Here is a 14,465-nt window from a genome sequence, read left to right as displayed (position 1 = left end):
ATTAAATAGCCATATGATGAGCAAACATGCAACGTTGGCTACACGATCGATTCTCTCCCAGGCTAAAAGAGGCATGTGATCGACATTGTGCCGCCCAGAAGAGCCCTGAATATTGTAACCGTGTTTTTTTTTTTTTGACGTGGCGTGCACTGTGCTGCCGACCATATACATGATGTTTTCTTTTCTAGTCGACACGTGCAAGCCATGTCTTAATCAAGCTTATTTCTTCATTTAATTGCAGGAATATTAACATGGTCTTATTAACCTTATTCCATATATTGATTAGGTATATTACTTGGAGCATGTTTGTTTAAAAAAAAAGTATAATTTTGTTTTGCTTCAAATTATTTTTTAAAATATTTTTATATCATTTCAATGTGCTGATATCAAAAATAAATTTAAAAAAAACAAAAAAACATTATGCATTTCTAAATAAAAAAACACTTCGCAATCTTTATGCTATTAGTAGACACACACAGCTTTATATGAAACAATATCATCAAATTAAGTTTGAAAATCCAACTAAAATGTTTCCACATGGCCTCACATTAACTAAATGAAAATGGGTGGAGAATTGACCAAAAGGGCGAGAGACCGTCTTCCTATGGCATTCAAGAGAATTTGATAATTACAATAAATTAAATGATATGATGTCCACGCTTAATTGTTTGCATGTGCATATAATTCATATGGTAAAGCTACAAAAATAATACGTTGGATGTGAACCTTTTGTGCTTGGAAGAGCATGTGACTGCCGTTTTGAACCAAATTTTGTTGCCTACTTACTTCCAACTAAAAAAGATATTCGTCGTTCGAGACAGACGACAAGATAAGCCTATAAGATTCACAGAACTCAAAGTTTATTACACCCTTCCTTGCTTTATTGGACAAGTTGCCTTCTCATTAGGGGAATATATATATATATATATATATATATGGAACTTTCATGCCTATTTTTCACGACAGGGATCAAAGTCAACCCGAGATGCTCTATTAAATTGACTGTCACTACAACTATAATTGATGTGACCAGGAAATTCCCTTTTTTCCTTGGTGGCAAGTCGGTAATTCTGGAATCGTGTATATCTGTGTGTGAACTCAATTTGTATTTAAAATTAAATAATCTTTTTAATGGGCCAATATATTGTGAAGGGTTAGTGTTCATACATTGTATATATTAGAAATGTATTAGGGAGATTGATTTAATGGATTTAGAACAATGTCCATTAAAAAAAAATCATTTTTTTTCCCCTGTAAGCTGACCCAAAACGACTCGTATTCTTTTGTATTGTTCAAATTTAACCATTTAATTTAACATTATTGACAATATTGTAGTGCGACGGACATCCACTATAAATATTAATTTATTGATAATGTAGTGCGACGGGCTTCCTCCGTCCACTATAAATATTAATTGGCTGACACTGTGAGGGGATCTAGGGTTTTTTTTATCTTCGATCTTCTGATCCTTGAATCTTTTCCTGACTTTCTAATATTTTGCTAATCAAAATGTTCAACTTGAAGCTCTAATGATCTCGCACCGCATGCATAACTTTCTATTTAAAACTGAGATGATGTTTTTAAAAAGTTTTTTTTTTCTTGGTAGGAGATAAAAATAATATATATTTTTTAAAATTTATTTTTAATATTAATATATTAAACCGATATAAAAATATTTAAAAAAGTAATTTAAAGAAAAACATTAAAAAAAATTAAAAATACAGTAGAACATCAACGAAAAACACTCCCCCTGGACTTTAACTACTCACCTGACATGCTCCTCATTGGCGCTTTACTAGCACTGCCTGCTCTTCCTTCCACGCTTCTTTTTACTTTCATCCGTTCTTTTTTATTCATGGATTGTTGCTTTTACAAGTTACAATGCTCGCTTTCAGCATCTCCTTCCTGACCAATTATTTGACATGTTTCCAAGAACATTAACACGCAATGTCAAGTTACTATTTCATAAAATATTTTATGAATTTTCCTATCCAATATAGAATTTCTTACTTAGTGAGATTTCCTATGTAATATGAATTATTCTTGTGCAAAACACATTTGTAGAGTTTGTGAAACCTATATATCTATCTATTTAGAGAACAGCAGAATATGAGAGGTTTGACTTTCGTCTCCAAGAAGAGAAGCCTCTTATTTTGAAGAGGTCGGCTTTTGGTTCAAAGATTATTAGCGAAGACTACTTTAAAGAGAAGGCTAGAAGATTATTGCTGTTGAAACGAATATTCGAGATTTTTTTTTGCTGAAGTAGCTGTAGCCTTTGAAGAGCTTTAGGATGGAATGATCACAAGAGTTTTATTGAGAGGTTTAATTTCTTTGGGTTTTTTTTTTTTTTAATTTAAGGTGTTATTGCTTATATATACTTTATTTTGTATGGTTTTGTGTGGGTTTACAGCAGCAACTATCAGAAGAATTGTGGAAGAAAGGAGGGAGATCAAGGGAGTGGTTTGTGAGGTTACAGTGTTTTCCAACATAACATTACCCCATTTCTGGTGAGACAATATTGTTCGTGGTGGGAATATATACCTAACAATATATGTCTTGAAACCCTCTGATAGGAATGGCAGCACTCAGAGCCAGAGGACGAACAAAAATCTTGGGGCATTTCGCAGGGGCAAGTGCGGCCCAGCATGTGCATCAATTATTGTTGACATAACATGTGTGTTTCACAGAAAATTAAATAAAAATGATTGCAAATGATTTCCAAGTTGTATGTTTTTTCTGTCGCCAACTGATGCCTTCACCAATGTGCACCAGTTCCTTTCATCTTTTCTTTTATGCGGAAAAAGAAGCAAAATCTTGAAAATAATTATGGCTGTAATCTCTTGCATGCCTCCCCATGCAGAGTATGGGACCTTTTGGGGGTCGAAAGGGACACCATTTCTTTCTGATTGACATGATGATTCCAGTCATGTGAGCAAAAGAAAAGACTAACAATCATTTCCAATTTGTATTTTTTCGTGTATGTACGTTTAATAATGATTCGAAGTTGTTCAACCATGTGCTCCAGGATGGAAAAAAAATAAGAATAAATTCCAAGGAAATCCTTGGGAAACTTCGTTTTCGATGAAATATACCTAACAATATATGTGGTTGTTGTTTATGCACATGTTTTTTATTTGATAGTGATTGATTTTTAAAATATTTTTATTTAGAAATATATTAAAATAATATTTTTTAAATTAATACACATCAAAACAATTCAAATTTGATTCAAAAACAAAAACTTATTTTAAAAAATAAATAAATTTTTAATGAACAGTATTTTAGCTACAATGACAAAGACAGTCTATGGCTGCTCTGCTCGGTACGTGTAGAATTTTAGTAAAAAATTCTTATAATTTATAGCTCAAGTAAGGCTATACTTTAAATCATCAGGTTCATACCTCACATTTTGCACCTGCTGGCACCAGAGCCCATGCAGAGCTGCGGACTCTGCTAACCAGAGACATGTTGGCAGTACAAAACAAAGAAAACAAGCTTTAGGCTTGTGGGCGTCCTTCAAAGCCGAAACTCCAACGTCTATCAGCACGAGTGATATGCTTGTAGCGAAAATAATTATATTGGACAAAAGGGAAAAAAAAGAGGAAACAGGGAGAGAGAAGTAGGGTATGCTTGTAGAAGAAGGGGGATTGTGGCCATGATAACCCTCTCTAAACCGTCGAGGGGTTTAGCCAATCCATCCGGTCCCAGGATGATATGTGGGACGACAGTAGAAATCTCAAGCTCGATGTGTGCTCACGATACACCTGCTAGCTATTCTTGGTTGTTCTCACTAGCTAGGTCCACAAGCCTAATTACTTACAACCTTGTATCATAGCCACTCGACCCTACCATCGAGCTCGGCAAGATAGACGAACTTATCCAGAGGAGTTGAGCAGATAACCCAACTTGAATTAGGAACAGTGAGCAAAGAACAAAAATCTCCACCGTTAGACGTAATTCCTCCGCGGTAAGACTAAGATCAGAGAAAAAAATGATCCGAATATATACCTCACATCAGCTCTTGGAATCTCATACTCCATCTGTACACCTTTCAACGAATATAGAGCCTCAAGCCCGTACTTCTTTAAGTCGATCCTCTAGCTCCGCCTTTGACGTTCAGCAAATTCACCATCAAGTGTGTTTCTCACAAAAACTAAACATTGAGTATCAGAATATCTATGGTTGCTTTCAAGGTTCATGCCCTTTGAAAATTATGAAAACTGAAGTACAATCATATGGCTCATCTGGGAGTAATCCTTAAAACATGCATCCACCGTTCAAATTTTGGGGGAAAGCGGGAATTGATTGTAAAAGAACCAAACTTATTTTTTCTAAAGATAAACGGGTTTATATTTACAAAACCCTGAAACGCATAAACAGTAATGTTAAAACAACATATTAAAAGGAGAATTTTCTGTGACCAAATAAAAAAAATGGTAATTCAAGAGATTAAAAAAATGGAAGAAAAAATAAAATTCAAGACTAATTAAGCACAAAGTAAATTAAATAAAGTTTGTTAATTTTTTTTTATAATAAGCCCACATGCTGACATGTGGATAGTTTCGGTCACACTTGAGAGTTGACTTGGATGGAAGTGGATGAAAGGTCCACGTTACACGACATCAAGAAGTACAAATGTCATATTAACAAGTTAAGATGACGACAAGTATTAACAAAAACAAAATAGCAGAAGGAGCAACCAAGTCATTTAGTTGTTGAGTTATTTTTTAATTTTTTTTAAAAAATATATATTAAAATATATTTATATATATTTTTTTAAAATTTTAATTTTAATATTAGCACATCAAAACCATCTAAAAATACTAAAAATATAATTTAGAATAAAAAAAATCAATTTTTTTCAAAAACAATTTACCATCTATACTGCCTTTCATTGATCTTTCATATTAAAAGAAAAAGGAAAAGGGAAAAAAAAATGCAATATGCATAGTACATTAAAACCTAACAAGCTTTTATTGGATGGAACTTGAAGGCTCATTGAACTTGCTGAGAATGGCTTCACCAGTGTACCTAACAAGAGGTGTAGGCAAACCAAAAGTCAAACTTGCAGGGAGCTATCCTTCTTTGGAAAATGGTGTCCTGACCTTTTCAGCTTTACTAATGTTTTCACTAGCAACGTCAGCAAAAGAACCGAAACACGATTAAACATAGCATTGAGAAGAACCACTTCAAATCTTGTTAAAGAAAAAGAAGAGCAACGTGATCAAGGATCATTTATCGGTCTAATTGGGTACATGATGGATCACAGCAGCATAACGTGCTCAAAAGTAGTCATAATTTAAGCACCAAATATTCCACTCCAAGGCTCTCTTATCTCATGAATTTGTACACAAGAAACTTTTAACTCAAAATTCATCCAAATAACAGTGATCAGGTTAGAAATTCTCTCCCAGGCGCCAAGGAGCAACGGGCAGCTGGTGTGTTCTTATTATCAGGTTCTTGAGTTTGATATCTGGTGAGGTAAGCATTTCAGGTTCCAAAAATGGGATCTCTACAAATTTTTCCGCTATGGGACCCATAATTGTGATGAGTGTGTACACAAAAGGAAGAATGGCCTCCTACCATCTGCTTAGCATATACAGTAGTGAGATTTCTGTACTTACACAGACCAGATAAAATCCAAATCAGCCTCTCATGGATTCTCCATCAGCACCTTGGCTCCTGCTTCAGTTGTATTCCAGAAGGCGAGCCGAACATCATTGACTAGAGATACAAGGAAAAGAAAACAATATTAACAAAAACACTCGATCAAAGGCTTTGTTATCTAACAATGTTACTTCAGCGGCACCAGCACAGCCATAGGTCTAATGCCTGATAAAAGTTCCAGATTTGACTGCATACCAGGAACAAATCAATTCTCTAGCGACCAAAATTCGAACTGTCTAGCAGAATGACTGGTGATTACATCAAAGTAATTGGACTTCAAAATAATATCACCCCAAGAAAGGGTGGAGGTAGTCGAAATAAATGAAAAAAAAAAGGACCGGAAAACACCAAGATAAACAGTTAATAAAACAACACATTACAACCAGAAAACATCATGAAATCTGCATCTAATGTTCAGGCCACAGGTTAAGAAAAGATATTCCGTGGAGGGGACGCCTAGGCAGAAATAAAACACACATAGATGATCAGCTAAGAAACTTAATGAGGTACATGTATCAATGAAACGAACCACAAAAGAAGACAGACTAAATGATCTCCACACGGTCCTTGCATAAATTTTTATCAAGTAATGATCAATCTGAAACATATTTAAGTTTTAATATATTCTTGATCTGATACTGTATGTTAACTAAGGGAAATTATATATACCAACAAAATGATCTCGCAATTTTTTTCTTTTTTAATATTCATTGACATGTACGAGTCTTAATGTGACAACACATAAAGAAACTCGTCACTCATCCATTGAAATGTGCAATCAAGTCAAGCTGTTTATAGATTACCTGAATTGTATTGGGCAATATACTATTTGCAAGATCCTCATCAATGGACACAGGCAGTGGTGGCATCCGACTCATTATTCCAGGCATCTCTCTCATACTGCAAAAAACAAAGTAGGATTTTCCACAACTTAGCAATTCATAGACAACAAATAGTGTGGCATGTCACAGGACCAATACCAAAATGAAGATATTGAGAATCCACATACTCATTCAGGATGGCAGTGATATTGTTCCTTGTGTAACAAAAGAAGTCAATGTTATCCTGCAACTGTTTATGAAAATGTTAAACTAACTAACAAGCCATCCTTGGAAACCACAACTAATCTTCTGCCACTCTAGACCTCTTAACTCAAATTCGAAAACAGTATCATAAACTGGCTTCTCAAACCTCTTAAATCAATGAAAATGACAATGAATGCGGAAATAATTAAATAAAGAAATAATATTAAAATCCTCATAAATTAGCGAACCTTAGCAGCAAGATCTTGATTTGGTGGAATTTACACCGATGGTTTTAAATAGTGGAGCAGTTTTGCTAATCATCACAGGCATTAAGGGCATAGCCATTGTTACCATGAATTGTTGGCAACTGAGCAAATTGTCTCTAATGTACATGGTTTAAACAATTTCACTACAAATAACAATGCTAATATTATAAACGAATAAACATCACCAATTTTAATAAAACGCAGATGTCCTTTTCCAGCTAATGAGCCTAAAATTAACATTAACAAGAAAATTTTCACTAAAATAAATTATTCCTTTTTTAAAAAAAATAAAATAAATAGACATAATAGTACATCTACACAAATCTAACAATCCCAGACTAAAAAATTGTATGACTGCCTGTAAACTGAGCAATTTAAAAAATCAAATGGCTGAATTTTCAAGTGCAGCAACCATGATAGTTGCAGGCTGTAAGGTGACATAATAGCACCATTATCCAAGTCCATGCTGACATCCCATGGGACCAGTTTCTCAAATATGCATGTAGAAAGGGAGATGATGCAAAGAAAAGATATGAAAATTGAACACAGAAGATGGAATTCCTTTCATAATGTTACATGGGTTTGTGCGCTAATGTTCAGGGTCGGCTCACAGCTAGGTGTCAACAAAGTCAATTTTCATGATAATTTTGATATTTTGTTGAGTCTAGTACCCACACCATTAACCACATAACAGTGTTGGATATGGGCATGACAAGATAAGGTCAAGCTTCCAAGTAACATGATTGTAAACATGAAGCTTAAGTACCTATACTCAGAAGAGAATCCCTTTTCCACAAGCAGAACATTTGCATATGCCCATCAAATTGCACTGTGGCATTTTGCAGTTTCAACCATACTTGCTATTCATTCCCTATTGTATTAGTCAAAGTAGTAAAAATGTGATTTAAAGTATCTACAGTGTGATTTGTAACAGGCCGTGTATTTAATTTCAACCATTCAACACAAAACCTTTTATGGCTATACAGTAAATGTGTTTTTTTCTTTTCACCAGTGGAACAAGGCAGGCACATAACCAGCCCAGAAATACACAATGTCATCTTCACAAATATCAGGTTATAATTATTATGTTTAGAACAAATTCTGTTGAAAGGGAAAAGGGCAAGCAATGTTCCTAGAATAGCAAAAGATGTTGTCCTTAATACATTGCATCTGAGTTCAGCCCATCGATTATTGAAGTTCGGTCAAATTTCAAGAATTCTAAGAGAAATAGCAGCCACAACACGTCCTTTGCACACAGTGCTGAAAACTTTTGAATGTGCAACCACTTCTTGCTTTGAGCTAATATCTATGTTTTAAACCAACATTTAAAAAATAAAAATTAGCAGTATTCACCTTGAATGTAGAAAGGTTAGCTGATATCTGACTAAAAGCTTGAGCATTCTGGTCCAAGAGTCTAGTCGTCCCACTAATTCCTGAAAGCCACCAAAATAAATGGATATTAGAAGTATTATGAAGGCAAAGAGTAATTTGAACAATGAAATGAGGCATAATAGAAGATTTAAAGCAACGGGGAACAGTGGAGATAAGAGAAAGTATTTTCAACAAGGCAGAAAATGTTGAATAATATATGACAAATTACAAAGATATTGAATTGAAAGAAAACTACCATATTGAGAAAACTGTTCTTCTACAGCCAACTTTTGACAATGTAACTTTTTCCAAATACCTTCTTAAAGTTCCTTTTCCTACTAATAGGCCATTCAATCACATAACTGCCCAGTTACCATGCTTTCTCTGGAACAGGTTATTGTTGCTCAATTGTTCCACAAAAGATCGAAACATTGCATTTTGATCCAACCAAAACAAAACACCAACATAACACCATGTTGTGGTCTGCACCATGACCTAAAGCGTCTCATAAATTCATCTGAGACTCAAGGCCCATTTCTATGCATGATCCCAATCCATACTCTCCAGATGTTTTTTCTTTTTATTTGAGCTTAGCTTAGATTGGCAAAGTGGTCAGCAGAAGATCTGCCACAACCAGGATGGATATTGGACAGCTAAATCTCAAAATGATGCAGCCATTATATGGCTACAGAAAAAGGTTCCAAAGGGAAAAACCAAGACCAGAAACATTCCCTAGCCATTCAGAACGTCCAATAATAATGCCACATCAATTACAAAAGCAAAATCCAACTAGCTAGTCATTACCAGCTGTGTCCGTAAGAACTAACAGCTTTTTCATTGGGTTTTGGGACCCAGATTGGAAGGGCACATTTATTAAGAAAGAAATTCATTTCAACAACATAGGGTTCTTTAAATTGTTTAGTCACTAGTTCGACATCTGGTTTTCTTCATGCTTTAAGTTCTCTTAGTGATGAGAGTCCTTTATGCAAAGTAATTTTAAACAGCTTAGAAACGCATAAATGGGCAGTGACTTTTAGTCATCAACAATCTCTTCACCACAAAGAAAGCTCTTTAACACAAAGCACTCTTTAAGATGCCCTGTTATGTTGAGCTTTTAAATGAAATGGAATTTTAGTTGCTTTTCCAGAATCTTAGCAGTTATCAAGTTGTTTTCTTTTCTGTTTTCTTTCTAGCATCTTGCCAGTAAAAAGCAATTTGTCTCTTTAGCTCTCATCCAAATCTCAGCTACAGCATTTTATTTCATCTCTGACAAAATTAGATTATTACTTTTCTTATCCTCCCAAAACTAAATTTATTCTAATCTCTCCCAATTTACCACACCCCTTGCAGGATTGCCCAATTCTCACATTATCAAGCTATGCTACATGAAAAAAAGTAGAACAAGAATAATCCGATCAAAGTGAAGAAATTGCAAGTCAGATTTTACACAAGTTTTCGACAACTTCAACAAAACACAACGCTTGAATCAACAGCTGTGAGGAAACTCATACATACATATTGCTAAGTCTAAATTGCATTTATACTATGCTGCTGATCTGCAATTTGAGTTCAAATCATATAGCAACTCCACCACATGAAAAGAGAAAAAGAGATTTGCACAAATAGGAACCAGAAGTTACTTAATGCAGAAAACACAAACAAATGAGACATTAAACAAGGATGTTTTTCAAAAAATGTGAAAACAAACCTTCAAAAGGCATAGGTTCACTTTGGTCTGTATGGTGCATCATTAGAGGATATGAAGCCACGTTCTGCAGTAAACCTGCAGCCATGTTCATCTTCAAGGATGATTCCACCAGCTTATCCTGAAGAAGCATGATCTTTAGAATACTGGTTCTTCAATCAACATTACATCCTAAAGACATTAATCATTTCAATCCATTAAGATAGAATTTATATTGTTGGTTCTAAGCTATATGTAAATAAGTTGTAAACATGAAGGTTATGTAATGGGATTTTTTATCACTTGTCCAGCCATGACAATGTAATCAAAAGCTGAATTCCTGCTTCCATGAAAATTAACTATATATATATATCTGCCAGCAGCAACAGGGGTATGGCCGCTAAAGTTTTCAACTTGGAGAAGGTATTCCCAATATAGATAAATTTCACATTTTAGAAAGACAATCACACCCAAAATTGTTACCCAAACCCATGAAACTATTATCCAGAATGAGGGATGCAGCCAAATTAACAATATTAGGGCCAAGCATCACATTTCTGTTTAATGGACCGATATAATTATGGCAATTAAAAGTTCAATAATGAAGGCTGGTGCATCCTTTAACCTAAACTTAGGCACAATTCTCTTTTTCGAAGCACTGAACCATATGATAAAACAAAACAAGCTAAGGTTACCTTCCTGCTGTTGATCTTCTTTCCCATGTTATAATCTTCTGCCTTCCTTCGCTTTCTCTGCAGAAGATTTTCATTACTTTTTTAAAGTCGCACAAGCAGATGTAAGGTTAATGTTTACAAATATTTAGCAAGCAGTACACATGATCCATGATATTGGCATCTAAAACAGGTTTTTGTCAGATAAGCATATAGATAACTGATCATCAGATAATACATCAAAGCATAAAGACCCATCTGCCTAAGAAGATACCTAACTACAGTTGCCCTTGTACTTTCTTCCGTTTATTTAACAAGCTTAAATTATTGTCACTCCAAAGCTCCAAACCAAAGCCTACATGAGCAATAAACATCCGATGCAATCTTCTAATTGCAGCTTGATTTGGTTCAAGGAAATGAATACAATAAGAAATTCAACAAAAGAAGGTTGAATCTCACAACATTTATACTTTTTAATTGAAGAATGAACAAGAAGAGGGAAACCAAAAGGAGCAAAATCTATTTGATAATAAAAAAGTCCCAATATGATGAACTATGTCTTTCAAAAATTTCCAAAGAACTACGGGGAAAGAAAAGCCTACCGTCATCCATCTACACCTCAACGCAACATCACGAACAGTTTTATCACGGAGCATGGCTGCAATCTTTACGTATCTCAGAATACTTGGTTCATCAGCATATCTGTAAATTTAAATTGACACACCACTGCGTGAAAATTATCAACAAAACCAAAATTAAGTAAAATCCTCCCTAATAGGAACCATTCCATACCATATTAGAATAGACTAGTACAAATTTGGTTGCAACATAACCACATCAAACTAAACTTTAAAGCACAGAAAAAATGAGAAAGCTATTAAACCATCATCATCAATGCCAGGTGTAAGTACCCATACTACATATAAAATGAAGAAAACTCACACCCATGAGTTAAAACAAACAAAGTTTCAACTAAGATGAAAATGGGTGGAGAAAAATAATAACCCTAGGAGAAAACAACCTACTTTTGAAGGCCTTCCTCCAGTTTGTACTGCTCCTCGACGGACCACTCAACAGCCAAACCAGCATCATGCTTTAAGCCAGGAACGGAATCAAGAAGCAACGAAGAAGAGGCAGAAGAATTCCCAGCTTGAGTTTGAACAATTCCACCACTTCCACTACCACCAGGACTGGTATTATTACTAATCAAGCTGGAACTCCCAGGCAACATCAAGCTACTACTAGTAGTACTAGTATTAATCCCAAAGTAAGACCCCATCCCCATGGGAATCATATCCGTTGTGCAGCCACTGTTTATAGCGCCAGATTGAAAAGAAATTGCGTGCCGATTAAGTGCAGAACCTAAGGTCCCCTCTAGGTGAAACCCTGTGTTAGACTCTGCAGCCATTTCCTCTTCCTCTTCTTCTTCTTTTTTGGGCTTCAAACAACCTTCATCGTTACGTCCACACTAATTGAGCCCCAATCAAGAATCAAAACACCCCCGAATCGCAATTCACTGTCAAAACAGCTGCTTCAGCTAACGTTTTCAGTTGAAGAACCAAACGAAACTGAAAATTGAGCCCGAGATATAAGAAGAATCTCGCAAATGGAACCCTAATAGACAAAAGGCCCCAACTAAGTACGGTTCCAAAGCTCAAAAGAGAAAAACAAAAACTAGTGTACAAAATAAGTGAAAGAAAGGTCTAAATAGAAGAGGAGGGGAATGTGGTAATAAGAATGAGAAGAAAAAAAAAAAAAAAAGGTGGGTGATTGAATGGTTTACCTTTTTGAGGGCTTACTTTTCCGACGAAGCCCTAATTGGTTCTTTGCCTTCTATTCTATTTTATTGCCTTCTCCCTTTTCTCCCTCCCTCCCTCCCTCCTCCCTCTCCTCACCCCCTTCCACTCCAACAACAACACGTACGTGTTATACTTTATTTATTTTTTCTTTTATTATTCAAGATAATACTTGAATTCGAGAATTTTAAATAATATCAATTGAATTATAACTATCACACTTTACCCCATCGTGAAATCATTTCTTTAAAAATAAAATGGATTGATTGAAATAAGAAGTGACCAGCTTGTACAGCATACGATATCAGAAATTGTGAAACCAGAAAAAAGAGGAAAGGTTTTACAGGGGAGTTTTTCCGGTGGTAAGAAAACGGAGGATAAATTAATGTTGCATTGCATGTAATAGAATAATAATAAGGGATGGTGATGGATACAGATCTTGGAATTCAGGAACGGTGGCCATATCTTGGAATTCAGCAACAGTGGGGATCCCCATAAGCATTTGATGCCCAATTATTGTGGTCTCTCCACCTTCCCTTTCCCTTTTCCTTTCCTTTTTTTTAAAAATACATTTGTTTTTATCCTCTTGGTTTTATTAATTTCTCCCCTTTACAGCCATTCCTATTTCTCCTCTTGTGATTTTGTTTTGTTTCTATTTGTTTTGTATATTTTATTTTATAGACCTTCAATGATTTTAACAACAAGGGTTTTGGATTCTTGCAGTTCCATTTTCATCCATGAGCTTTTGTCCAGACAAGATAGTACTCCTCCCATGTCTAATTATATATATATATATATATCAAAGTAATTATTTCCCTTCAGCACCAGTAATTCTATCTGCAGTACGGTATTTGGAAATGATAATCAAACTATCAAAGTAAAAAAAAAAAAAATTATTATGTTTTGATTTGAACAAAATGTGTGATTAAGTATGTGGGAGGAAATCTAATCTGAAAATGACAGGTTTCATAAAACAAGATAATGAAAGTACATGTTCTCGAACAGTATATTTCCTTCCAATCGCCTCTTGCCGATTACCTCGACCAGTTTGCGGTCTGATAATTGAGTTATGGTGCTAGTTCATAGTATTGTGTTGAATATGCTTGGATTTCTATTAAGCTACTCTAATAATTAACCACTCCATTTGATGTCGGACTAAGGGTGTGTTTCTGATAAACATATGGTTGGCTTTTTTATTTTATTTTTCAAGTACAATTATTTTAAAGTACAAACCATACTTTTCTAAAATAAAATAAAATACATGTTTTTTATTACTTTCTTTGTAGATTAAATTAAAAAAATAAAACCACACCTCACCATATCTATATTCCAAATACACCCTAACTTGGAATTCTTTTTCTTATTGGAGAGATAAAACAACATAAAGATCACCTATTTGAAAAAAAATTGAGATCAGAATTCTTTGCATTGAAATGAGTTTAGAATACTAATGAACCCAAATTTAACAAACTCAAAATCCTAGTTTTTCAAAAAAAAAAAATGGATCTAGGTGTTACCCGGGCCCAACGATCATGGACCCCATGTAGTGTGTCTGGTAGGGGTGAGTAAAAAAACCGATTAAACCGAGAAAACCGGAAAAAAAATAATCGAAAAAACCAAACCGAAAAAAAAACCGAATTAACCGATTAAAAAATCACAAAAAAATTCTGGTTCGGTTCGGTTCGGTTTCGGTTTCTAAAGTCTGAAACCGATTGAACCGAACCGAACCGAACCGGTTCAACCAGCAACCACTTAAAAAAAAGTAAGTATAAATACCATGCTTTCTAACCCTAGAATAACATTAAAATATCAACTGCTGCCCCCCCTCCCCTCACTTCTCTGCATCTCTCCACTTTTACTTTTACTTTCACTTTCACTTTACTTTTTGGTTGCCCCCCTCCTCTCCCCTCCCTTCTCTGCATCTCTCTCTTTACTCTCTAGCTGGTGAAAAATCAAAGCAAAATAAGTTGGTCGTCGTTGGCTCT

The 14,465-nt window shown here is 34.9% G+C and overlaps 1 protein-coding gene across 4 annotated transcripts; it reads right to left on the bottom strand.

The window, feature by feature from the left end:
• Positions 1 to 5,174: 5,174 nt before the first annotated feature.
• LOC7471473 (uncharacterized) lies at positions 5,175 to 13,045 on the bottom strand. Of its 4 annotated transcripts, none has more exons than XM_024607544.2 (9): positions 12,468 to 13,041; positions 11,710 to 12,298; positions 11,287 to 11,386; positions 10,709 to 10,765; positions 10,038 to 10,155; positions 8,312 to 8,391; positions 6,677 to 6,738; positions 6,471 to 6,567; positions 5,175 to 5,724 (listed from the first exon to the last, which is right to left on the bottom strand). In XM_024607544.2, the coding sequence occupies exons 2-9, from the start codon at positions 12,090 to 12,092 to the stop codon at positions 5,668 to 5,670; spliced, it is 954 nt and encodes a 317-aa protein (XP_024463312.1). In that variant the 5' UTR covers positions 12,093 to 12,298; positions 12,468 to 13,041; the 3' UTR covers positions 5,175 to 5,667. The 4 variants fall into 4 exon arrangements, with proteins under 4 accessions (XP_024463312.1, XP_024463314.1, XP_024463313.1 ...); XM_024607546.2 differs by having other exon boundaries at positions 11,710 to 12,200; XM_024607545.2 differs by having other exon boundaries at positions 11,710 to 12,481.
• Between the last annotated feature and the right edge of the window lie 1,420 nt (positions 13,046 to 14,465).

Source organism: Populus trichocarpa, chromosome 8, assembly GCF_000002775.5.
Source record: "Populus trichocarpa isolate Nisqually-1 chromosome 8, P.trichocarpa_v4.1, whole genome shotgun sequence".
Classification (NCBI taxonomy): domain Eukaryota; kingdom Viridiplantae; phylum Streptophyta; class Magnoliopsida; order Malpighiales; family Salicaceae; genus Populus; species Populus trichocarpa.
Note: the sequence above shows the minus strand (reverse complement) of the source record. Positions and strands in the feature narration are given on the sequence as shown.

Coding starts and splice junctions, on each gene's coding strand:
- LOC7471473 (XM_024607544.2), bottom strand. CDS start 12,092: ATGGCTGCAGAGTCTAACACAGGGTTTCACCTAGAGGGGACCTTAGGT. Junction 11,387..11,709: donor CTGGAGGAAGGCCTTCAAAA/GTAGGTTGTTTT, acceptor TTAAATTTACAG/ATATGCTGATGAACCAAGTA. Junction 6,568..6,676: donor ATCACTGCCATCCTGAATGA/GTATGTGGATTC, acceptor TGTTTTTTGCAG/TATGAGAGAGATGCCTGGAA.